This window comes from Ambystoma mexicanum, chromosome 2q (genome assembly GCF_040938575.1).
Source record: "Ambystoma mexicanum isolate Mex_15411 chromosome 2q, UKY_AmexF1_1, whole genome shotgun sequence".
Lineage (NCBI taxonomy): Eukaryota > Metazoa > Chordata > Amphibia > Caudata > Ambystomatidae > Ambystoma > Ambystoma mexicanum.
This window is the reverse complement of record NC_090924.1, coordinates 152,320,578-152,346,758: the sequence shown is the minus strand read 5'-3', so window position 1 is coordinate 152,346,758 and position 26,181 is coordinate 152,320,578. Positions and strand designations below refer to the sequence as shown.

Sequence of the window (26,181 nt, the reverse complement as noted above, 5' to 3'; positions counted from 1 at the left end):
CTTGTTTTGCTCCATCCCCATTCCCATTTAGCCCTATGGGGGCTCAAATGGGAATGGGGATTGCTTTTGTGAATTAGGAATTACCGGGTCCTCCAAGGTTGGAATGACCCGGTAATTCTTCATTCACAGAACCTGGAGTTGGAACCTCGTATGGAGGCAGCCATGTCCTTATTAAGGGCATGGCTGCCTCCATACTCGTAATGAGGCCCTCAGTGTGCTTCTCCGGGTTGTGCGATCAGTAGCAAACAGTTTGCTGGGTCAGCATTATCCGATTCATTGGAAAAGTATGCAATAACTCAAAATTCTACCATCAAAACTAAGAGTTAAGAGGAATTCATATTTGCGCAGTCAGAGGGATCAACTTGTAGGTTTTCCTGAAAATGTGTCTAAAAAGTAGCACATGTTCACTTTGATAATTCTGTGCAGGGAAAGGAAACAGTTATTCGAGAAGCCTTCGTACCCCAACAGAGTAAAATATGTTTCAGTCATTTTATCACCTCATCTAAGTACTAGTGCTGTCCGAATCTATATATATATATATATGGTGGGAGGCAATGACATTACAAACTTATCTGGATGTTCAAAGAATCCCTAGAGGACTAAGAATCCTTACGATTCCTACGTTTGAAGACATGAATCCTGAATTGATTAAGGAATGGACTGATCACACCAACATATGTTCCTTCAAGATGATTGGGAGTTTAGTAAAATATGCTAAACTAGACAGAATGAAACTCCTTAAAGATATTGAAGACATGGAGGAACAGCTTTTCTCTTCAGAAGACGCTGACGAATGTAAGAGAAGAGTGGCACTTCTGGAAGAGAATCTGGAGAGATATGAGGGTGAAATCAGGCAGAGGAAACAGCATAAATTCAAGCGAGATCGTATTGATTATGAACAAGGAAGGATCTACACTTTTGCCAAAAGATTTGATAATCCTATAAAAATTAGACTGCAACAAACGGATCAAACAATGCTCAAGCACAAGCACCTTTAAGTGAAGAAGCAAGTAGCTCAGAAATGAGTTCATCAGAAACAGAAGGAATGGGATCAAAAAAAATAAACTTTTTAGAGGAATTCAAGTTGCTACATCTCGACAGCAAATCAGAGAGAAGAGGAAGAGGTCAATACAAAGGACCAGGAAGAGGGGCAATGACAAGAGGCGGCAGAGGAAGACGAGGCGGGGCATCAAACACAGATGCGCAATCGCCGATGGCAACGAGATCGGAAGCCAAACAGAAGGAGAAGCCTCGAGGAAACAAGACCTCGAACTAAAGATCTTTAATATCTCACAAAGAGATTTAACGGACCATGAAATGTCGGTACTTCCTCTTGGTCTCTCTTTCAGCCTCACTCATGTCTTTGACTATACCTCCACTAGAATTGATTTCTTTAAATTCACGAGAAAACTTAAACTGACCAAATTCCATGCTACGAAGATTGATGAACATTTAGGCACTAAGAAGCAACAGGTTGTGAGAAATGTTTCAACATTATCAGAAAAAGATCTGACTAGTCTTGTGTGTCTAGTTAACTTGGAAGAATCTGCTGAGGCTGAGATGGATGAAAGCACCATATTGGACGATGCCATACTAGAAGCTAGATTTGGGATCTCTACTGACATAAGTTGTCCTAGCAAATTCAAACCTGCTTCTATCTTCTGTCCCAATATAATTTGTGGACCCATTGACACCTTTGAAGAGCTAGTTATGCGAGACCTGAAGCAACTATCAAGCAAAATCTTGCCGGTACACCGCAACCTCAATTATTCACAATTCCAGGCTCTGGAAAAGTAAAAAAATGACAATTCCATTGTTATACGTCCGTCTGACAAAGGCGGTGGTAATGTTGTTATGGACAGTAGTAAATATGAATTTGAAGCGAGAAGGCAATTAAATGACAGCACCAACTACATTCCAATAGAGATGGAAACACTATTGGAGAGTAAAATGCGATATCATGTAAAGTTAAAAGAGTGGTGTGATGTGGACCTTTTAGATCGTGATGAATATTTCTTTTTGAAAAATGCTCATCCAGTAACTCCCACAATTTACTTCAATCCGAAAATCCATAAAAGTTTAATAGACCCACCGTGTCGTCCTATTGTATCTTCAATGGGGAGCTTACTTGAAAATACATCTAAATTTTTGGATCATTTTCTCCAACCATTTGTTCTCAGTTTGAGCTCGTATATACAGGATACTGCAGACCTGTTAGCTAAGGTTGAAAATATCAATTGGGAACCAGGTTATTTTCTCATCTCTTTAGATGTAGTATCCCTGTATACTTCCATTCAACACACAGCAGGTATACAGGCATGTCATTCCTTTTTGCAAAGCAGATCCGTTAGTTATCGACAGCCCAATGTTATGCTGTTAAGTATGTTGCAATTTTGTTTGGAGCATAACTATTTCCTACATGAAGATCAACTATATAGGCAGATATGTGGCACAGCCATGGGGTCATGTATGGCCCCTACATACGCCAACCTGTATATGGGATGGTGGGAGATTCACAAGGCGTGGGCAGAAGAATTGGAAAAATGGACCCAACATATAAAGATCTGGTACCGGTTCATAGATGATTTGTTTATTGTGTGGGATGGGACCGAAGCAGAGTTTATGGAATATGTAGATATACTCAACAACAATAGGCTAAACCTAGAATTAACAACAGTTATCAGCAAACAAAGTCTGGTATTCTTGGATGTTCAATTTGAGGTGGTTAATGGAACACTTACTTCTAAACTTTATAGGAAACCCACAAGTTCCAATTCAACTCTCCACGCCAAGAGTAATCATCCCAGAGCTCTAATAGATTCTATTCCTTATGGAGAATTTTTGAGAGCCAAAAGAGCATGCAGCAACAATAATGAATATGAGAAAGAGGCCAAGAACATTAGCCAGAAATTTATCAGACGTGGCTATGTGAAACACGTTATTTCCAAAAAATACACAAAAGCAGTAAAATGCACCAGAAAATCTCTCCTGTCCAGAAAATTAAAAATGAAGGACAAGAAAATCAGGCTAATCACACGGTTCAACCATCAACATAAGCAAATTAAAAGAATTATGAACAAACATTGGAAGGTGTTACTCACCGATCCTCATCTCAAGGTAGTTCTAGACGATGTGGCTAACATCACTTACCGCAAGGCCCCGACCCTTAAAACTATGTTATCTCCTAGTATGGTGGTCACTAAACCAGTTGATAAAACAGCGATAATTAACATGAATAGAGTTGGTTTTTACAAATGGGCTCATTGCAAGTTGAACAATCATGTGTCCAAGGTTCCTTTTCGTAGTGTGAATGGCCAGTGTTGGACATATAAACATAGAATGTCATGCATTACAAAATATGTGGTGTATGCCATCACCTGTGCGTGTGGCCTTCATTATATAGGCTCAACGATAGGACCTCTAAAGATGAGGATCCTCCAACACTATAGAGCCATAAAAAATGGAGACCTTACCTACCCTTTAACTAGCCACTTCCAAGAAGTGCACAATGGCGATGTTAAATTCTTATCGTTCACAGGTTTGGCCCATTTACCACCTCACAAACGATTAGGTAATCATGAATTAAGATTGAGACAATTGGAAGCCACTCTCATTTGCAAATTTGATACCTTAAAACCGAAAGGTTTGAACATTGATGCTGAAATGTATGTATTTTTGCAAAAATGAGTTTTTCTATCCCGTTTTCTTATTTTTCTTTGTGGCTATCTTTCTTATAATGTCTGACATAGGAATTATGCATAGACATAGGAACTGCCTTATGTACCTTTCACTATTGCACTTCCCCCCTTTTCGAATTCATAAAGACATCCCTAGAATTACTGAACATAGACATTTTTGTTTACATTAGAAATGCTATATACGGTTGGCTTATTGCTCTTCTATTTTCTAACTAATTGAGAAAAGTTTTAATTGTGTTGCACATATTCTTGATTGTGACTTTGATCATGAGGTGTATCACATGTCATGGTCTAGTAAAATATAGTCTATTCATCTATACTATGGAGACAAATTTGGCACTGGCCATTTGAGAGACTACATGCATACTACTAGTATGCCATCAATTGGGGATCTGCCCCATTACAATATTGCTGTTGTTTTTCTGCTCGTCGCAGCTGGTTTTAAAGTACCAGCCCCGAGAGGGGGAGCATGGCTATCAGCAGCCATTTGAGCTGTTCATGGTCAGTTGATTATAAAGCACACTGGTGCATTTATGTAATACATTGATTGATTTTAGGAATGAATACAATTATTTTTAAATTGTGTTAATCTCGAGCGTTTCCCACAGTGTTTAAACATCGCGTTAGCCACTAGCAGTTCATAGTGGTAATGTATATTATATACGGGACCATTTATATATCTGACATTAGGTCTTTATAGGCATATGACCACTCTAATATGGAGGTCATTGCGTACGAACAGCCCACGCCTATGATAGGCAGATGTGGTCACATGACTGCTTGGTCATGTGATGCGAAACGTGTGGGAACGCGCTAGGATTGCACTTCCCTTTTTAAACTCTATGATGTTAACCGCGCATTTGGATAACAATAGTCTGAGGAAGCCTGAGCATTCAGGCGGAACGCGTGACTTTTCCACCCATGGGGTGAGTGCTTTTATACACCTCATGTCTGTCAGAGAGGGATAACTTCTACCTCTGTTTTCAAGATGTGCTGTATTTTTGTATGAATTAAAGATGATATAGCAATAGCTAGGTCTTGTGTGCTGGGAGTTTTTGTACTTGCCTACTGGGTGGTTTTTTGTAGTGCTACAACCACGCAGAGACATGTGTTTTTCTTATATATATATATATATATATATATATATATATATATATATTTGAATGTTGGAAATATTTTTATGTTAGTGTGAGTAGTGTGCAAAATGAAATGATCACTAAACCCAGGGTGCATTATGTGCTTAGTGATTCATGAATACAACCCTTTATTTTTATCACAGACATATTTTATAAATATTGAGATTTGTGTTCCCAAAATTCTCTTTGATTTTGTGCAAAGCAGGAAGGAAACCTGGCTGATATTTAGCCTCTTTCTCCTTTTCCCCTTTCTCATATAGGTATTACAAAAGAGTACAATCAGAGTGTACCAGACTGTACGTCCTGGAATGATAACCTTCTATTAGAAAATATTTTCGACGGTTATTCCAGATTTTGATATTGTGCTTTGCTCAAGTGTAGCATTTTATCATGACTGAAATATGTACTGGAAGTGATCACAGGAAATGAACACTGCAAAATTACTTCACAAAAAACTGTTCACAATGTTAGTACAAATTAACAATTGCTTCTTTTGAAAGCTGCATTCCCCTTCCGTTGGTTGCGTAACTGTTAGCAAGGTTGGAGAGAGAGAGAGAGAGAGAGAGAGAGGCAGGGAAAGAGAAGGAGAGAGAGGGGGAGAGAGAGAGAGAGAGAGAGAGACGCACACAAAGAGTGATGAGAGTGATAAGCCATGGACAGCTAAACATCCAGAGAGGCCTTAACAGTCGGTTTATCAGTGTGTTTTCATGCTCTTACCATGCATTGGCCCACAGCGTGCTCTGCAGGAAGGACACTGCTCCACCAGACAGGCCAGCATAGCACTTCGTAAACTTGATCTTCCCTTGCTTGATGGCTTTCTCCAACTCACTTGCTATGTCCAGGCAGAAAGGATAGTCCGCACTTAACCTAGCAATACAAAGAAGTTAAATTCATGGCATGACTGTGTGAACACATATAATCCTTGCATGCAGCAGCAGTGCTTTTCTATGGATTTCGGGTTATATGCTTATTTAAGTGCTGAAGATTAAGGGAAATATCGTACAAAAAGAACATATTTAGGACGGTAAAAAAACGATTTGGGAACAAGTGTGGTCATTGAGATGTTACAAGATGATTTATTCAGCTGTATTAGATCTTGTACATGAGGGCATAAAGAGTGTTCTTGTAATAAGCTCTGTGTAAGACATTTTCTGAAGCAAAACCTGATCTGCAAGAGAAGGAATGACTCATCTAGTGAAGAGCTCTTGTCTATCATACTGAAGCCTGAGGCCTCCAAGCGCCAGTAACGCCCAATAAGCACCAATCATCGGCTAATCAAACCTTCAACAGTTGTAATAAGCTGTGCTGCAGGGGACCACATCAAATCTGGACAGGGAGAGAGGTCTGTATACTAATAACCTAGTAAGATCATGCTCTCCTACCACCGGACTGCAGCCTATACCAGAGAACAGCCAGAGGCTTGAAGTGTGCTGACTGCAGGGCTCTTTGGCAAAAATAAGGAGTTTTTCTACTCAGCAAATACATTAGAGCTATGCTGTATTGGCTTTTCAATACCAGGCAATTTAACTAATGGAGAGATCTTGTTGGCTTAGGGCATGTGAACACATCTCTTCAGGCGACTATGTAACCTAGCTGCGGTACTTTGGAAGGTTGGTGGTTCAGGTAAAGGATGTTCTGATTGGCCACCGTAAGGGCCCCTTCATTCTCTTCACCATGGCTTCTCCCACGATGTTCCAATGTGAATGGTAAATGAGGAATGTTTATCAGGACCACATACCTAAACCAAAACCACAGAAAGGTGTACTGCCAGGCTCATGTCTGAGTCCATCATGAGATCTAGAGTGTTCAGTTTGCTGGAAAGTTTGAGGAGTTGACATAAGGTGGGGTAAGAGATGGATAATAGACAACTGGCCTCTGCCTCATCAGCCACACAAAGTGACCTCGGTTTCCATCCATTTAACAAGAAAGGAAGTAGTTCATGTGCATCAGAAGTATTTGACACTAGGATCAATGGATATATACACAGGGCGCATCTGCAGAAAGAGCTTTGTGTCATCTCCCACTTCCAAATGCCTGAATGCCAGCGGGTCTACGTTGTTGAAAGCCACAGAATACTTGACTACTATGACTATGGCAATAGACCAGTCCGCCTGTCTAAAGTCCTGAGCAGTTCCTCTTAGGCGTTTAACAGAACTGTCTCCATTCAGTAACTCAGGCAAAACCGCAGGGGTCTGCAAACATTGCCTCTCCAGATATTTTGGACTATTGCTCTCATCATCAGCCCGTACCAGCGTGGTCAATGGTGAGGCATGATGGAAGTCGTAGTCCAAAACATTTGAAGGGCTGCAGGTTATAGTCCCTTGTCCTACTGGATAGATGAAAGGAAGTGGTAAACCTTCGAAAAAGACTGAAAGGGCCCGATGCCATGTTCCATTAATGCACCCAGTAAGGTTAGGAAGGTTTGCAATGGAATCAAAATTAAAACATGATAGCAAGGTCCAGTTTTTACATAATCATTTAACAGTGGCGTCACTAGCCCTTCTTTTAGGTATCATGGCGCCATTTCTTCCTTAAGGGCTTTCAAGATAGGGATCGGAATTATATAGGGGCAAAGTGATCTGCATAGCTGTTCAAGGGAAGCCAGGAAACACCCTATAGCGTTTTGGTGTATAAGGGGAAGGGGAATGGGCCACCCAGAGCTCTATCCAGCATTATATTAGGCAAAAGGTTCTGTTTATCAGTTGCGGGAAAGAATACTTCTTTAGTTGGAGAGTAGATGTGAGTTAACTTGTTGAGGGCAACACTGAGGTTTTGGGCAGAGGTGGTGCAAGGGGACTGTCACATTGAAGAAAGGTGTCCGGGGAGGTGTCTGGAGAGCAGGGTGAGTGGCTTAGAATTGTTTCCCCATCAGTGAGTGAGTGTTTTTCCACCTTAGAAATAAAATGACGATACTGATTAGGAGAAAGTCGCTTGTAAGTGACAATAAGGCAACATCAAACAGCACTCACATTATAAACGCAGTGACACCGACAGCCCACACATCTGTCTGAGGAATTGCTCCATGACCTTCCAAGAGTTCTGGAGCTGAAAGAAATGTAGTATTTGTAATGTGAAAACAAAAAATATCATCTTGAATACCAGACATTTTTCCTTGAAGCACTGCCAGCTTTACCAATACGCAAAAACACATTTGCAGCAGTTGTGTGCTGGACATTTATGACTACGTAAAGCTTTAAGCTATTTTATTTTTTTCTAGTTTATTATAATTTTTTTGTACCATGCAAACAAGCCAGATAGTGTGCAACTGAGCGCTTTAAAATAGTAATATATTCATTTAAAGAAAAAACATATAAAAAGTGTTGCAAATTATTTCAAATCTATAATGCACATACGAAAAACATTTAGGGCCCGATTCATGGAATTATCTGCGTGGAAAATAGGGTACTTTGCTGCTCAATGCGTGCAAATCCTCCTTTGTCGATTCATGGAATCGAATGCGCAGTACTTTTCCTGGACTTGCGTGGAGTTTGTGCTGGCTAAGGATGACTGTGCGAGCCGTCGAGGGTCTTGCGTGAGACTCCAAGCAGAGCATGGGCGTGGCTAGCACAGATGGCTGAGAAAGGGGCGGAACAAATGGGTAAGAAATTGTGAAAAAGTTGGCGTTCCGAGGGACGGCCTGCAGGCAGTCCCTCACACACCCACAATTGTGCGGCACAAGACGTGTTCATGGGTTCGATCGCGCAATGTCTCAGCTTGGAAATGGCCATGCAAGTCCCCCATACGATCCGCCACCCGAAAGGAGGCGTAAGTACACTTGCACGTAGGATTTGTAGCGTGCAGGTGGGGTTGCATGTCAGATTTCGGGGTGCGTGTACTCAATCAGTGTTCTGATGTAATTTAGGGGTGCGTGTAAGCAGTGTAGCGGGGTGCAGGAATGTTGTACAGGGATTTGCACGCAGATTTCCCAAGATATTGCCAAGTTACGATTTTTTATACGCATGTTGTCGGGGTGCCGGATACAGTTACGGGTGACTCCGCAGGGTACCCAAGTGGCAGGCCTGCTTATGCACTGTTTGAAGGGTGCGTGTATTCGCACCCCGGGGAGCACACACAGGTAGCTGCTTTTCTGGCTATTTATGCTTTGCGTGTGGGCGTGTCGGGGGCATCCAGGTGGGACTTGCGAATACGGTTACTTTGCGCTGTAAATTCCATGAATACGCGGGGCACCCATTTTTCTTTCTGTGTGTAGGCTCACGCAGTTTCCTTCTCAGTGACCAGCCCTTGCAGGATTTATGCGCACTTTTCCATGATTTGGCCCTATCTCCATAAAACTCATCCACGTCATGCAACGAAACTCACATTCACTATCAAATAGAATCACAAAAGTAATGGGCCTCATCACGAGTTGGGCGGTAATACTGGCGGGATACCGACCAGGCTAATAGCATTGCCGCCACCCAGTCCAGCGCTAATCAAGGTTTGGGCGGTAATGGGTATACCCAATGGGGCATTTCCGGCACAATTAGCACGCGCTAATAGCGCCCGAAGCTGGGTGTTAAATTGGTGCATTTACCCCCAGCTATAAACTGGGAGTAAATGCTGCCAGACTTGTGATTGGGCCGACCCTTAAATGCAGCGGTAATAGCATTACAGCTGCATTTAAGGGCTACCGCCCAACTCGTGATGAGGCCCAATAAGCCTCATTACAAGTGTGGGGGTCTGGATACAAGGGTGCCGGTAAGCTTACTGGCACCCTTGTTTCTGGACCACCACACTACGAGTCTGCCTGCTGGGGCCGCTGCACTAGTGCCCGGCGCAGCTGCTCCGGCACGCAGAGTTGCCATGGAAGCACCGGCACCGTAAGTGACAGTGCCTCCAAGTCCCCATTCACATGGAGTCCTATGGAACTCAATGCGAATGGGGACTTACAAGATCTGCCACCTGACTTCCCACTCCACCAGGACTTGTAATGTCCCGGTGGCACCAGGAAGCCAGGCGATGGATTCAGTGTTACGGGGTCGGCGGCAGCGTACCGGCACCCTTTCTGGACGGCCAGCAGGGGCCGTTGCTCCTTGTAGGTCTGACCTGCTGGGAGCACCAGCCCCTGCAGGCATGGTTTTCACAGAAGCACCGGCACCGTTGGCAACGGTGCCAGGGCTTTTGTGTTCCTATTCCTGTGGTTCCTATGGGACTCCATGGGAATGGGGACTTACACTTTCTGCCACCTGACATCCCGGGCCGCCAGGACTTCCCGGTGGCACCGGGATATCAGGCGGCAAAACGGTGTGATGAGTTGGGTGGCAACCCACCTGTAGCACCGCCAGGTTACCGCCAAACTCGTAATGAAGCTCAATGTATATAAAGTTGTGCATAAAATTAATATCTACAAAAAAAAGCAAATACATACAGTTATAAAAACATAAAATAGTAAGATGACACCAGCAAACACACAGGTAGGTAATATATTTCAATATTTTAAGAAAGTTTAGGTTGGCTCACAAGTGTGACAACGTGTCAACAAAGAGACCTTGGAAGGAAAACTGCAGAAGTGACTCTGAGTCACCCGCAGTGCCTTCATTGTGGCACAGTAATGATATGAGTACTGCTCCTCAGGAGTACAGGAATGAATAATGGCTAAACCGCACACTCAGTCTCATACTACTGCAAACCAATAGTGATCCCAGTCACATTTTTTTATGAGGAACAGGACTATACTGAAAGTCATTGGGCCTCATTATGAGTTTGGCGGCAGCCATGGAGCTATTAGCTCCATGGCTGCCGCCAAACCGGGCTCCTTTACCGGGTTCCCGGAATGGGGAATTACCGGGCCATTCCGAGTTCGGAGGGCCCAGTAATTCCCCCCTCTGGGAACCCGGGCCCGGACCTTCCTCATTCCCATCTGAGCCCCCATAGGGCTCAATGGGAATGGGAGAGGGCGCTAATAACGGGCCAATTACAACCGGCACGTTGTTAGATCCCTCTTCCCCTCGCGGGACCTGGTAACGACGCCTGGTTTTACCAGGTTACCGGGTCCCGCGAGGGGACCTCGTAATTTCGCGGGACGGGTTTAACGGGTCCGCCTCCATTAGCGGAGCCCGTTAACCCGTTCCGCGAAAGTTATAATGAGGCCCATTGACAGCATTATAACTCCTTTCCTCTAAGAGGCTGTCATTTTCTGTTACTGTGCATAGCATGCCTGGGTAATGTGGGTTGACTGTAGGTGGGCACTGGCCTGCATTGGGAAGCTAAAGGGACTAGTGTATAGAGGGACCCAACAAGCATTTGTTGCAGTTCAAGGTAAGCGTGCGAGTGTGTGACATGACCGCAATTAAATATGATTTTTGTATTTTACTGCAGTGACACCACAGCAGAGAGCTATGACTTTTAGAGTCCTCTGTAGTCGCTAAACAGGATAAATGCAATCCATACACAACCCAATTATACTTATGCCATGTTTTTCCAACCCTACACGCAGTTTGAGTCATGATATTCATTTGCATTGTATTTATTAAGTAATAAGGATGTCATTTATAACAGAACTTACATACATGGGATACATTACAGATGACGTTGGAATTCCTCTGTGCGTAGGGTGCCATTAAAAAGGAGGGGGAATATAATGAGACACAGACAGTGACTAGTAAACAGACATATATATGATATATAGTACCAGAATAAGAGCAATTTACATATTATCATTTGTCCGGAGCATATGAGGGAGGCTGTAGGGTCAGCTGGGAGTGGAAGAGAGGAGGTAGGAGATGCCCCTTCACTGAATAACAGGTTAAGCTTCAGTCAGGTCTTAAAAATTCCAGGATGGGATGGCTTTGATGGCAAGCGTAGAAATAATCCAATGGAGGGGGACAAGTAGTGAGAAGTAAAGAGAAGTATCGGAAGTGGGAAGCGGCAGGTGGGTGGTGGAACACGAGCTGGGGAGATTGTGTAGTGAGTTGGATCACAAAGATTGATGGGAGTAAAGTGGAATGCAGTCATCAAGGTGGGGCCTGGGGCCAGACTATGGAAGATGGGAAGCAAAAAGTTAAAGAGAGTGATTTTGTATGGATGGCCACCAAGGCTGCTGTTTGTATGTAGAGATGGGGGAGGATCTGGGCAGGCTGAAGAAGGTGCATTTGATGAAGTGGAGAACTTTGTTTAGGGGAGATAAAAAATACAGGGGGAGACCAAGTAGTAGGCTCTAGCAATAGTCGAGTTTGCTGAGCACAATCATATGGTCCAGAGCTTTAGTCAAGTGATGGGGGAGATTGGGCAGCTATTCTTATATTGACAAAGGTTAATCCCAGGTCAGAGTCAAAGAGAACTCCAGGGCTGCGAGTCGTTGGTGAGGATGTCAGGAGGGAAGCAGAGGGAAGATAGGTCAGTGGGGTTAGCACTGAAGTCAGGGAGAAAGATTACTTCCATCTTGAAGGAATTTAACATCAGGCCATGTGTCTAGAAATAGCAGGGGTGAAGGTGGGAAAGCAGAAAAATTGTTGGGTATCTTGGGCAAATAGGTGGTAGTGAAAGTAAAACAAAATATGAGTTTGCCTTGATTCGAAGTGTAGAGGGTGAAGAGGAGTGGACTGAGGACTGATAATTGAGGGAAGCCCAGCCAAAAGTGTGTGTGGGAGGAGGTGTTAGAGTCTCATGAGATGGAGAAGGAGTGGTTGGGCAGGTAGGAGGCTACCCAATGGATTACAGTGCCCTGCCAAGAAAGGATAAGGTTAGTTGGAGGCATAGGTGACCTACGGAATAAAAGGGTGCAGAGAGATTGAGTACAATAGAGATTGCAAAGTGAGTATGGTGAGCAGTGGTTACAAAGTTGGAGAAATAAGTTACAGCTGTTTCAGTGGAGTGGTTATTCTGGAAACCTGATTGGAGGATGTTACATAAGCTTTAATTTTCATACAGGTGTAGCATAAGAAAAATACGTAAAAGCCTTTCATAGGGATTTTACACATGTTTTTAGGCCACACCTCATTTTCATTGATTTGTATGGCGGAAAGGAGGGCCGGATCGTACATTTTCAATGCTCCCTTCCTCTCCACCTACAACTAGTACAACAGTTGCGCTAGCATGGAGTTTCGTGCTGGTGCAAATACTGTGGATACCTATGGAGTCTGCTGGATTTTTGCACCAGGAAAAAGTAGGTGGACTCCATATTAATCCATTCTCTAACGTTGCCTACCATATGAGCTTGTCAAGTGGCGTTTACTCAATTTGCACAGCAGGGTGCAAAAGGCCAGTGTACAAGCGTGTACATCGCCTTTTTACACTCCCCTTTTACCCTCCGCCATTCAAATGAGGAAAAATAAGCAGCAGGGGCTTGTGCATGCAAAAGTGCAATAGGGTCCCGACCGCCACAGAATTGGGGGAGAATTAAATATGAGCTTCACATTGTGCGATCTACGAGGTAGTTGACAATATGGTAAAAGACTACACTCTCAAGAATTTTGACCAATCAATTGCTGTTGTGATTAAAGTGCTACAAATGGAATTAAAATTGCACTTGGGAGTTCAACAATTGCAATGTAGATTTTTCCCAGAAGCAGTTTTATTTGTGTTTTGATTAATGGTGATTGGAACATACCAATAAACACGTATACACTGATACAACTTTCCTAAGAACCGGTCATGATCAACATTTTCTATTAAAACCTTTGAATTCACTAAAAAAAACTAAACTTTCATTGAAGGAACCAAACAGTTACAATACGAAACATGAAAACACTCACATACGCCTCTTACGGTTTGCAACACCACCATAGCTTTCCACAGCTATGACCTGGGCACAGTGGAGATACTTAAAATGCCTGTTGTGCAATGGCCGGTAGTTGTGCCAATACCAGTAAGATTATCCAGGGCCCAGCCACAGTAAACGCACACCTACAGTGCCAGCTGGACTTGACCTATTGCCATGCACAGGAAAAACAATTCCAGGGACATAGGGGGTCATTCCGAGTTTGGAGGCAGCCATGGTGCTACTAGCACCATGGCTGCCTCCAAACTCGGGTCCAGCTAGGCGGAATGTGGACTTGCCGGGACATTCCGACCTATGCGGTCCCGGTTAGTCCCCATGCCAAATACCATTCCCCATTCCCATTCGAGCCCCCATAGGGCTTAATGGGAATGGGGAAGGCGCTAATAACGGGCCCGCAAATTGCGTGCCCGTTTTTAGCTCCAAGGTCCTTTAACTGGTCCTGCTAAAACCGGCTGGTCAGACCAGCTGTTCCTGGTGGGACCCGCTAAGGGACCTCGGAATAGGATCGTAGGGAGTTAACGGCACCGGCATCCTTACCGGTGCCGTTAACCCCCTACCGCCAGGATCGGAATGACCCCCATAGACTTTGGGAGTAGCCGGGGCACATTGAACCCACACACATTTTCCGCTGAGCATGGCCTGTGGTCATGCTAATCAGTGCACAGTGACCATACTTACACTACACAAAGATCACTGCAGATAATGTTAATGTGTCTGCGACATGAGCTTCAGCCATGCCTTGTGTGATGCTGCTTAGGGCATATCATTTGCCCATGCCCTGGGCAAAATGAACTTAGCTAAAATGCCTGAAGGGCATTTCTATGGTCATGCTCATTGTTGACTGTGCCTGGGGCACATTGTATCTGACGTGTCCCCTGGGCGTGGCTGTACGTAGGGCATGCCTTTTGGGTTTAGCTCAAGCCCACGGAACCCACTTACTATCCCTGCATTTTCACTCCAGCCAGGCCCCAGCACACTGACCTTACCAGCAGTGCACACAAGCATGGCCTGCAGCTATGCTCAGCTATTCCTATGCCCTATGCAAAGTGAACCTGCCTATAGTGATCCCTGGGCATGACAGAAGTAAACACCAGGCAGAGTGAACCTACCTTCAATGCCTGCTGCTCAAGGTATGCATCCATGCATTGAGGACACTGAGCCTAACTACAGTGCACACTGGCATGGCAGAGCAGCCACTATGCCTGGGGCATGACCTTACCTGTCCCAGTCACAGCGAACCCACCTGCAGAGCCCGATGTGCAAGACCAGAGTGGCACTGTGCTTGGGGCATGGCCTTCAATTACCTGGGCACAGTAATGCTACATGCAGGTCCACCTCTAGGAATGTGTGCAAGTAACTGTGCTCAGGTCATGGTTTTTGGCAATATGTCCCTGGTACAATGACTCAGTCTGCCAAAAGGATGCATACATTTCATGCCAATCCATTTCCAGCGGTTTGTGCACTACATTTCCTTGAAATGTCTCTGTGAGAAAGGTTATAGTCAATATTTTGTTTGACCAACCACCCCATAACTTTGAACCTGTGGTCAGAATTTCACGAAACTCCTAAACTTAATCAGAATGGCCAGTATATGTTTTCTCTAACAGTTCAATCCACGTGGTGACAGTTGTTAGGTCTTGGCTAGGCCTAGATATGCATCACTTATAGATGGCACAGGAGCCCAATTCTCGTTGACCTTCCCTTTATTGCTCCTCCTTCACACTGCCCCGCTCTTTCCCTGTCCCTACCCTTACTCCCACCTCTAGCTCGCTCCCATCGTCCTGAGTCCCTCCTCCTTAAAGGAGCTCCTCTTATTCCTCTTGTAACACCTCCCCCTCACTTATCCTGAGGCTTCCCGGGCTATATCTGTTCAATCAGATGGTGGGGTTTCCTTGTGGCTCGATGGGGTCGGTCAGGTGACTCGCGAGTCTCGCCTGATCTTTCTGCTTGCAGTGCTTCATTTGCTTCTTCAGTGTCGGCTCCCTCTGTCTCGGCCGCCGACTCTTCCCTTGGTTCTGGTTCTTCCAAGTATAGCTTGCGGAAGAAGGAGGCATTCCGCGTTATCTCTCCTTGGTCTCCAGTCGCAGTATCATTGGTCCATTGACTGCTGTAACTACGAGTGGCTCGGTGTTGTATCGGGAGTCCATCTTCTTTTGTTGTCTCTGTCGTACTATGAGGGTTTCTCTGTTTGGGAGCTGCTGCTCCTTGGCTCTTCCCTTACGGTCTGGCCACTCCTTCGCTTTTCTTTCCTTTTCTTTTCTGCATCTCTTTCTCGCATCTCTACGTCCTACTCGGGGGTGTAGTCTTCCATTTGGGGAAGGCAGGTCCGCAGCTTGTATTTCACCATGAGTTATGCGGGTGTCCGCCCTGTCGTCTCATGTCGTGTGTTCACGTAGCTCCGCAGCATTTGGCATATTGTTTGTGGCTGCGCCATTTGGTCTATCATGGGTTGTTGCCTGGTTCGTTTGATGGTAACCATGAACCTTTCTCCCATCCCATTGGCCTGTGGCCACAGCGGTGTCACTTTCTGGTGGTGAAAGCCCATGTGTCTGGCGAATCTCCGGAAGTCCTGTCCTTGGAACGGTGGGCCGGTGTCGGTCTTCACCATGGTGGGTATTCCCCATTCCTAGAACAAGTCATCTATCACTGCAGCTACGTGGTGGAATGCCTTAGAAAAATGTTTTTTGGTCCCCCAAATCACTACAAAGTGCCTACCAGTTTTATGAAAACTAGTTCATCTCAGATGTTTAAAGCTGTAATTTAGATGTCAGTTGCAGAGAGCAGCCATCTGATTATATACGTCATTCCATGTTTGTTATGGCAGTGTTAATTACCCATAACATGTAGTAAAGTTTATGTGCAATCCCTTTTTTCATGCTATACATAAAAATATGTAAGAAGGGTTGTACTTGTCTGTGAGTGTTTGGAGTCTGACACTGAGAATGTGATATTCTCTTTTTATCCTTAGAGACCGAGATTTCTACTATTGAGAAGTTCCATCAACCACACTCTTCAATAATTAAAGATTGGAGGGCAGTAAGCCTCACCCTAGATAATCAAGTACTCAGGGTGTGAAGACTGCTCTTGCATTTTCCAGAGCGGTACAACTCATATTAGTGTTGTTCTTCTCCCCTAGGCCACTGTTATATTCTAACAGAAAGAAACCCCTTGAGGTTTGAAGTACTGATTGAACCCAATGCTGAAAAGTACATGTAAGAATTTTTTTTTTAATGTTGACACATATATTGTTCTCTGAAAGAAGTCCCCTGAAGAATTTCCCTACAAATGTTTTATAGAAATTGGGAATGAAACATGTCGGGATCAAGATACTGTGGGATTGATTACACAGTGAAAATAGAGCATTAAAAGCTTTAAATGACTAAGTGACATTAAGGAATCCTACAAATGAATTAACAGATTCAATACTAGACATAAGAATGATACACTTGTCATAAATGCTAGTAATGTGAATTGTGTCTTTAAAATTTTGCTATGGTGTATTTATGAATTAGTTTCTCTTTTCTTTTTCTGATTGATTGACACTTTCTTTTTCTTTTTTTTTCACATATATACATTTTCTTCACAATTCTTTCACTCTATCTTCTTTAGAGGTGTTGATTTTTCTGTAAAATGTGATTAAGTATTGTTGTTTATCTCTTTGTTTTTTACATATAAAAGTTTTTTTAAAAAACACTGCATATGTATATAAGTTGATATGTATTTTAGGGTTTTAAAAATGATATGTTGTAATAAAGTAATATTTTTTCTAAAGAAAAACTGTGAGTGAGGTTTTGAATATTAACGCTCACTAGATGAAACAGCAATTTGATTGAAATTTGGTTTTTCGATCTGGTTCAACAGTCCTCATGGTGTTAAATGAAGAGGTTTTCAATACTAAGGGAAGAAGTCTAGAGGTGACAGGATCTTTTTGTAGATTTTAGGTTTGTGCAAGGGGCATGGTCCTGTCCTCTAATTGTCTTTAAAAAAAAAAAACAGTCCTTTAAAAGATTATTAGTAGAATGCCTTAAACTACACATGTTTGATGAGGGGAAACCGGGAGTACTCGTCCATTATGACGAGTAGGTGTCCTCCTTCCTCTAGTGGGCCGTAAAAGTCCACGGCTATTCTCTGCCACGGTCCGTCGGGTAGGGGTACTATTTGTAATGGGCATGGGGGTTGCCTGACGCTGCTTTCAGACAGGGCCCGAAGTGGGTTAATGTGTCTTCCATGATGGTATCCATGTACAGGAACCACACTTGGTTCCTTTGTACTTTCTTGGTGTTTTCAACCCCTCGGTGGCCCTCGTGGGCTACTATCACCAGTGGTTTTCTGATGCCTTTGGGGACTACTAGTCGGTTGCCTCTATAGAGTATCCCCTGGCTTGCTGTGGTGAGCTCCCTTTGTATCTTTGCCAGCCTCCCCAGGTCTTTCTTGTCTACCTCCCCTTCGGTGAAACGTTCTGTGTCCATGTGATTCCATTTGTTCTCGCTGGCGAGGTGCACTGCTGCCTGTCTGGTGGGATTAGCTCTGCTTTTGGTGGTGAATGCTTCTGTGGTGACAGCAAGGGGGAAGGGCATTAATGGATAGGTATGAAATGTAAACCTCTGCCTTCTGTGTTGTGGTGTTTGCCGTTTTCCCTTCTGGGTGTCGGGATATATAATCTGCCGGGTTGGCACCCCCCCCCCTGGTTTGTGAATGATCTTGTAGTGATACTCTTGAAGACTGATGCCCCACCGTTCGATGCAAGGTGGCATCTTGGTCTTGGGATTGCCAAAGAGGGATAACAAGTCCTGGTGGTCGGTGATGAGGGTGAACCTCCTCCCAATGATAAAGAGATGACATTTCTTGCATGCCCATACGGCCGCAAGGCTCTTGCGTTCTGCTTGGGCGTAGGCCCTTTCGGTTGGCAACAGTGCCCTGCTGGCGTATGCAACGATGTTGTGTTTGCAGTTGTCTTCATGGTCTGACTGTGCAAGGATGGCGCCAGGGCCGACAGGACTGGTGTCAACAGTGAGATCGGTGTCCCACTGTGGGTCGAAATACGCCAGTTGTCGATGGTTGGACAGTTCTTCTTTTATAGTGAGGAAGGCACCTTGGCAGTGTTAGACCCAGTCGAACAGAGAGACCTTTTTGAGGAGGTTCCTGAGCGGCTTTGTGATGGTGGCATAATTTGGGAGATAGCAAGCACAATAGCTTGCCATCCGTAGGAATTATCTCAGTTCAGCTACTCCCGTGGGGTGTTTAGGTTGATGATGGCACAGATTTTTTTGGGATCAGCAGTTATGCCCTGATCTGAGAAGATGTGGCCGAAGAAGCACAGGCTGTTCCTGTTGATGGCGCACTTCGGTTCATTGAGCGTGAGGCCTGCCTCATGGACGATGTCACACATGGCCATCAGCGCCTTGTCGTGTTGTTCTTGAGTGGCTCTGAAGATGAGGATATCGTCACTGTAGTTGAGGGCATTGCGCACCAAGGATATTGGTCTGCGTATCGTCTCCTGAAAAATGTCAGCAGCTGAGAAGATTCCGAAATAGAGTCGTTTGTATCGAAATAGTCCCTCATTAGTTACAAAGGTGGTGATTGGTCGAGAGGCAGGATCAATCACTAATTGGTGGTACCATTGATTCAGGTCCAGTTTTGAGAAACAAGTGGCTTGGTTGAGCAGCACGAGCATATCCTCAATGCTGGGCCCCAGGTGTCTTTCCCTTTCTATGGCCGTATTCAGGATGTGCATGTCCACGGATAGGCGCAGCCGTCCGTTGTCTTTCGGGACAACTACCAGTGGGGACACCCATGGTGTGGGGCCTTTTATCCTCTCAATTATGTCGTTTTCCAGGAGTAATTTGAGTTCTTGCGTCACCCGTGCTTGTTAGGATTTACGTGGAGGCTGATGACAGTGTCTTTTAGCATGCCCACTACGTCGAATAGTTTCGGGAATAGGGTTTTGAGCCCTTCAATATCCAGTGTTTGGTGAGATACTGCTTGCACAATGTGTGTGCTCTGTGGGAGGCCCTGGATGACTGCCGACGGTTCATAACAAATGTCGATCAGGGCCAGATCATGTGCAGTCCGATAGCTGAGAAGACAGCACTGTATGGAGGGACTCTGTATCACATGGATGGCGGTGGGCACTCTGCGACCCCAGTGAATTAGGTCACAATGGAACTGTCCTTTTGACCATAGCAGCTTTGTTGCTCCCCACTGTAAGATGTGTGCGTGGGACTTATACAGCGGGTGCTCCTCCGCTATGGTTTGGTAGAGTTGCTCATTCATGACGTTGACGGTAGTCCCCTTGTCGACAACAAACTGGTTGTGTAGGTTTCTGATCCGGAACGCGACTTTGGGCGCCATGGTGTCGTCAGATGTGCTACTGATGAGTCTTACATACTCTCTGCTGTACCTGTCGTGGAAGTAGTAGTGGTTTTCTCCGGGTTCCGGCAGTTGGTATGGTGCCGGGTTTTTGTATGGGTCATGATCATACCATGGGACGGGCTGAGGGTTTGTGCCATACTCCTGATCAAGTCTATGGGCCTCATTACACGGATGGCGGTAAGGATTTACCGGTACCGGTAAAATATCGGTACCGGTAAATCCTTACCGCCTTACTACGAGGTCCCTTTGCGGGTTGGGGATTTAATGCCTGCTTTTTGCAGGCGTTAAAATCCAACCCGCAAAGGGACCTCGGAGCTAATTATGGCACCGCAAAATTGCGGTGCCGTAATTAGCGCCTTCCCCATTCCCATAGAGCCCTATGGGGCATAAATGGGAATGGGGAAGGGCAATGGTGGAAGGGGGATTTACCGCCCCTCCAACCTTGGAATGGCACGGTAAATCCCCTTTCCACCAAGGCGGTGCCGGTATTTTACCGGCATGAGCCAGGGCGCTAATAGCGCCATGGCTCACCGCCTACCGTGTAATGAGGCCCTATGACTCCATGGGAATGGGGACTTACACTTTCTGCCACATGACATCCCGGGCCGCCAGGACTTCCCGGTGGCACCGGCATATCAGGCGGCAAAACGGTGCGATGAGTTGGGTGGCAACCCACCTGTAGCACCGCCAGGTTACCGCCAAACTCGTAATGAAGCTCAATGTATATAAAGTTGTGCATAAAATTAATATCTACATAAAAAAGCAAATACATACAGTTATAAAAATATAAAATAGTAAGATGACACCAGCAAACACACAGGTAGGTAATATATTTCAATATTTTAAGAAAGTTTAGGTTGGCTCACAAGTTTGCCCATAGAGAACAAAGGGACCAAGTCAATAGGCAGCTCCCAGTCAAAGGGCAACACAGTTAAAAGTTACCACGTAATCAAGTGAGGTGCAAAGGACCCAATCTTTAAACAGATGGAAATGAGGAATCCCACAGAAGGAGATGCTGACAACGTGTCAACAAAGAGACCTTGGAAGAAAAACTGCAGAAGTGACTCTGAGTCACCCGCAGTGCCTTCATTGTGGCACAGTAATGATATGAGTATTGGTCCTCAGGAGTACAGGAATGAATAATGGCTAAACCGCACACTCAGTCTCATACTACTGCAAACCAATAGTGATCCCAGTCACATTTTTTTATGAGGAACAGGACTATACTGAAAGTCATTGGGCCTCATTATGAGTTTGGCGGCAGCCATGGAGCTATTAGCTCCATGGCTGCCGCCAAACCGGGCTCCTTTACCGGGTTCCCGGAATGGGGAATTACCGGGCCATTCCGAGTTCGGAGGGCCCAGTAATTCCCCCCTCTGGGAACCTGGGCCCGGACCTTCCTCATTCCCATCTGAGCCCCCATAGGGCTCAATGGGAATGGGAGAGGGCACTAACAACGGGCCGATTACAACCGGCCCGTTGTTAGATCCCTCTTCCCCTCGCGGGACCTGGTAACGACGCCTGGTTTTACCAGGCTTCTTTACCGGGTCCCACGAGGGGACCTCTTAATTTCGCGGGACGGGTTTAACGGGTCCGCCTCCATTAGCGGAGCCCATTAACCCGTTCCGCGAAAGTTATAATGAGGCCCATTGACAGCATTATAACTCCTTTCCTCTAAGAGGCTATCATTTTCTGTTACTGTGCATAGCATGCCTGGGTAATGTGGGTTGACTGTAGGTGGGCACTGGCCTGCATTGGGAAGCTAATGGGACTAGTGTATGGAGGGACCCAACAAGCATTTGTTGCAGTTCATGGTAAGCGTGCGAGTGTGTGACATAACCACAATTAAATATGATTTTTGTATTTTACTGCAGTGACACCACAGCAGAGAGCTATGACTTTTAGAGTCCTCTGTAGTCGCTAAACAGGATAAATGCAATCCATACACAACCCAATTATACTTATGCCATGTTTTTCCAACCCTACACGCAGTTTGAGTCATGATATTCATTTGTATTGTATTTATTAAGTAATAAGGATGTCATTTATAACAGAACTTACATACATGGGATACATTACAGATGACGTTGGAATTCCTCTGTGCATAGGGTGCCATTAAAAAGGAGGGGGAATATAATGAGACACAGACAGTGACTAGTAAACAGACATATATATGATATATAGTACCAGAATAAGAGCAATTTACATATTATCATTTGTCCGGAGCATATGAGGGAGGCTGTAGGGTCAGCTGGGAGTGGAAGAGAGGAGGTAGGAGATGCCCCTTCACTGAATAACAGGTTAAGCTTCAGTCAGGTCTTAAAAATTCCAGGATGGGATGGCTTTGATGGCAAGCGTAGAAATAATCCAATGGAGGGGGACAAGTAGTGAGAAGTAAAGAGAAGTATCGGAAGTGGGAAGTGGCAGGTGGGTGGTGGGACACGAGCTGGGGAGATTGTGAAGTGAGTTGGATCACAAAGATTGATGGGAGTAAAGTGGAATGCAGTCATCGAGGTGGGGCCTGGGGTGAGACTATGGAAGATGGGAAGCAAAAAGTTAAAGATAGTGATTTTGTTTGGATGGCCACCAAGGCTGTTGTTTGTATGTAGAGATGGGGGAGGATCTGGGTAGGTTGAAGAAGGTGCATTTGCATTTGATGAAGTTGAGAACTTTGTTTAGGGGAGAGAAAGAATACAGGGGAAGACCAAGTAGTAGGCACTAGCAATAGTCGAGTTTGCTGAGCACAATCATATGGACCAGAGCTTTAGTCAAGTGATGGGGGAGATTGGGCGGCTATTCTTATATTGACAAAGGTTAATCCCAGGTCAGAGTCAAAGAGAACTCCAGGGATGCGAGTCGTTGGTGAGGATGTCAGGAGGGAAGCAGAGGGAAGATAGGTCAGTGGGGTTAGCACTGAAGTCAGGGAGAAAGATTACTTCCATCTTGAAGGAATTTAACATCAGGCCATGTGTCTAGAAATAGCAGGGGTGAAGGAGGGAAAGCAGAAAAATTGTTGGATATCTTGGGCAAATAGGTGGTAGTGAAAGTAAAACAAAATATGAGTTTGCCTTGATTCGAAGTGTAGAGGGTGAAGAGGAGTGGACTGAGGACTGATAATTGAGGGAAGCCAAGCCAAAAGTGTGTGTGGGAAGAGGTGTTAGAGTCTCATGAGATGGAGAAGGAGTGGTTGGGGAGGTAGGAGGCTACCCAATGGATTACAGTGCCCTGCCAAGAGAGGAGAAGGTTAGTTGGAGGCATAGGTGACCTACGGAATTAAAGGGTGCAGAGAGATTGAGTACAATAGAGATTGCAAAGTGAGTGTGGTGAGCAGTAGTTACAAAGTTGGAGAAATATGTTACAGCTGTTTCAGTGGAGTGGTTATTCTGGAAACCTGATTGGAGGAGGTTACATAAGCGTTAATTTTCATAGAGGTGTAGCATAAGAAAAATACGTAAAAGCCTTGCATAAGGCTTTTACACATGTTTTTAGGCCACACCTCATTTTCATTGATTTGTATGGCGGAAAGGAGGGCCGGATCGTACATTTTCAATGCTCCCTTCCTCTCCACTTACAACTAGTACAACAGTTGCGCTAGCATGGAGTTTCGTGCTGGTGCAAATACTGTGGATACCTATGGAGTCTGCTGGATTTTTGCACCAGGAAAAAGTAGGTGGACTCCATATTAATCCATTCTCTAACGCTGCCTACCATATGAACTTGTCAAGTGGCGTTTACTCAATTTGCACAGCAGGGTGCAAAAGGCCAGCGTACAAGCGTGTACATCGCCTTTTTACACTCCCCTTTTACCCTCAGCCATTCAAATGAGGAAAAATAAGCAGCAGGGACTTGTGCATGCAAAAGTGTAATAGGGCCCCGCCCGCCACGGAATTACGGGAGAATTAAATATGAGCTTCACATTGTGCGATCTACGAGGTAGTTGACAATATGGTAAAAGACTACACTCTCAAGAATTTTGACCAATCAATTGCTGTTGTGATTAAAGTGCTACAAATGGAATTAAAATTGCACTTGGGAGTTCAACAACTGCAATGTAGATTTTTCCCAGAAGCAGTTTTATTTGTGTTTTGATTAATGGTGATTGGAACATACCAAAAAACACGTATACACTGATCCAACTTTCCTAAGAACCGGTAATGATCAACATTTTCTATTAAAACCTTTGGAATTCACTGAAAAAAACTAAACTTTCATTGAAGGAACCAAACAGTTACAATACAAAACATGAAAACACTCACATACGCCTCTTACGGTTTACAACACCACCATAGCTTTCCACAGCTATGACCTGGGCACAGTGGAGATACTTAAAATGCCTGTTGTGCAATGGCCGGTAGTTGTGCCAATACCAGTAAGATTAGCCAGGGCCCAGTCACAGGAAACGCACACCTACAGTGCCAGCTGGACTTGACCTATTGCCATGCACAGGGAAAACAATTCCAGGGACATAGGGGGTCATTCCGAGTTTGGAGGCAGCCATGGTGCTACTAGCACCATGGCTGCCTCCAAACTCGGGTCCGGCTAGGCGGAATGTGGACTTGCTGGGACATTCCGACCTATGCGGTCCCGGTAAGTCCCCATGCCAAATACCATTCCCCATTCCCATTCGAGCCCCCATAGGGCTCAATGGGAATGGGGAAGGCGCTAATAACGGGCCCGCAAATTGCGGGCCCGTTTTTAGCTCCAAGGTCCTTTAACTGGTCCTGCTAAAACCGGCTGGTCAGACCAGCTGTTCCTGGTGGGACCCGCTAAGGGACCTCGGAATAGGGTCATAGGAAGTTAACGGCACCGGCATCCTTACCGGTGCCGTTAACCCCCTACCGCCAGGATCGGAATGACCCCCATAGACTTTGGGAGTAGCCGGGGCACATTGAACCCACACACATTTTCCGCTGAGCATGGCCTGTGGTCATGCTAATCAGTGCACAGTGACCATACTTACACTACACAAAGATCACTGCAGATAATGTTAATGTGTCTGCAACATGACCTTCAGCCATGCCTTGTGTGATGCTGCTTAGGGCATATCATTTGCCTATGCCCTTTGCAAAGTGAACCTGCCTATAGTGATCCCTGGGCATGACAGAAGTAGACACCAGACAGAGTGAACCTACCTTCAATGCCTGCTGCTCAAGGTATGCATCCATGCATTGAGGACACTGAACCTAACTACAGTGCACACTGGCATGGCAGAGCAGCCACTATGCCTGGGGCATGACCTTAACTGTCCCAGTCACAGCGAACCCACCTGCAGAGCCCGATGTACAAGACCAGAGTGGCCCTGTGTTTGGGGCATGGCCTTCAATTCCCTGGGCACAGTAATGCTACATGCAGGTCCACCTCTAGGAATGTGTGCAAGTAACTGTGCTCAGGTCATGGTTTTTGGCAATATGTCCCTGGTACAATGACCCAGTCTGCCAAATGGATGCATACATTTCATGCCAATCCATTTCCAGCGGTTTGTGCACTACATTTCCTTCAAATGTCTCTGTGCGAAAGGTTATAGTCAATATTTTGTTTAACCAACCACTCCATAACTTTGAACCTGTGGTCAGAATTTCACAAAACTCCTAAACTTAATCAGAATGGCCAGTATATGTTTTCTCTAACAGTTCAATCCACGTGGTGACAGTTGTTAGGTCTTGGCTAGGCCTAGATACGCATCACTTATAGATGGCACAGGAGCCCAATTCTCGTTGACCTTCCCTTTGTTGCTCCTCCTTCACACTGCCCCCTCTTTCCCTGTCCCTACCCTTACTCCCACCTCTAGCTCGCTCCCATCGTCCTGAGTCCCTCCTCCTTAAAGGAGCTCCTCTTATTCCTCTTGTAACACCTCCCCCTCACTTATCATGAGGCTTCCCGGGTTATATCTGTTCAATCAGATGGTGGGGTTTCCTTGTGGCTCGATGGGGTCGGTCAGGTGACTCGCGAGTCTCGCCTGATCTTTCTGCTAGCGGTGCTTCATTTGCTTCTTCAGTGTCGGCTCCCTCTGTCTCGGCCTACGACTCTTCCCTTGGTTCTGGTTCTTCCATTCCTAGAACAAGTCATCTATCACTGCAGCTACGTGGTGGAATGCCTTAGAAAAATGTTTTTTGGTCCCCGAATTCACTACAAAGTGCCCACCAGTTTTATGAAAACTAGTTCATCTCAAATGTTTAAAGCTGTAATTTAGATATCAGTCGCAGAGAGCAGCCATCTGATTATACATGTCATTCTATGGTTGTTATGGCAGTGTTAA

General features: G+C 45.1%; 1 protein-coding gene across 11 annotated transcripts in view; it reads right to left on the bottom strand.

Annotated features, from left to right (window-relative positions):
- The window catches only part of OBSCN (obscurin, cytoskeletal calmodulin and titin-interacting RhoGEF), a 3,169,051-nt gene that overhangs the window by 69,913 nt on the left and 3,072,957 nt on the right, over positions 1-26,181 (bottom strand). For all 11 annotated transcript variants that reach the window (XM_069647058.1, XM_069647065.1, XM_069647061.1 and 8 more), the window contains 2 exons: positions 7,804-7,879; positions 5,552-5,701 (listed from right to left, as the gene is read on the bottom strand). In XM_069647058.1, coding sequence (XP_069503159.1) covers positions 5,552-5,701; positions 7,804-7,879 — 226 coding nt within the window. The remainder of the gene's footprint in view (positions 1-5,551; positions 5,702-7,803; positions 7,880-26,181) is intronic.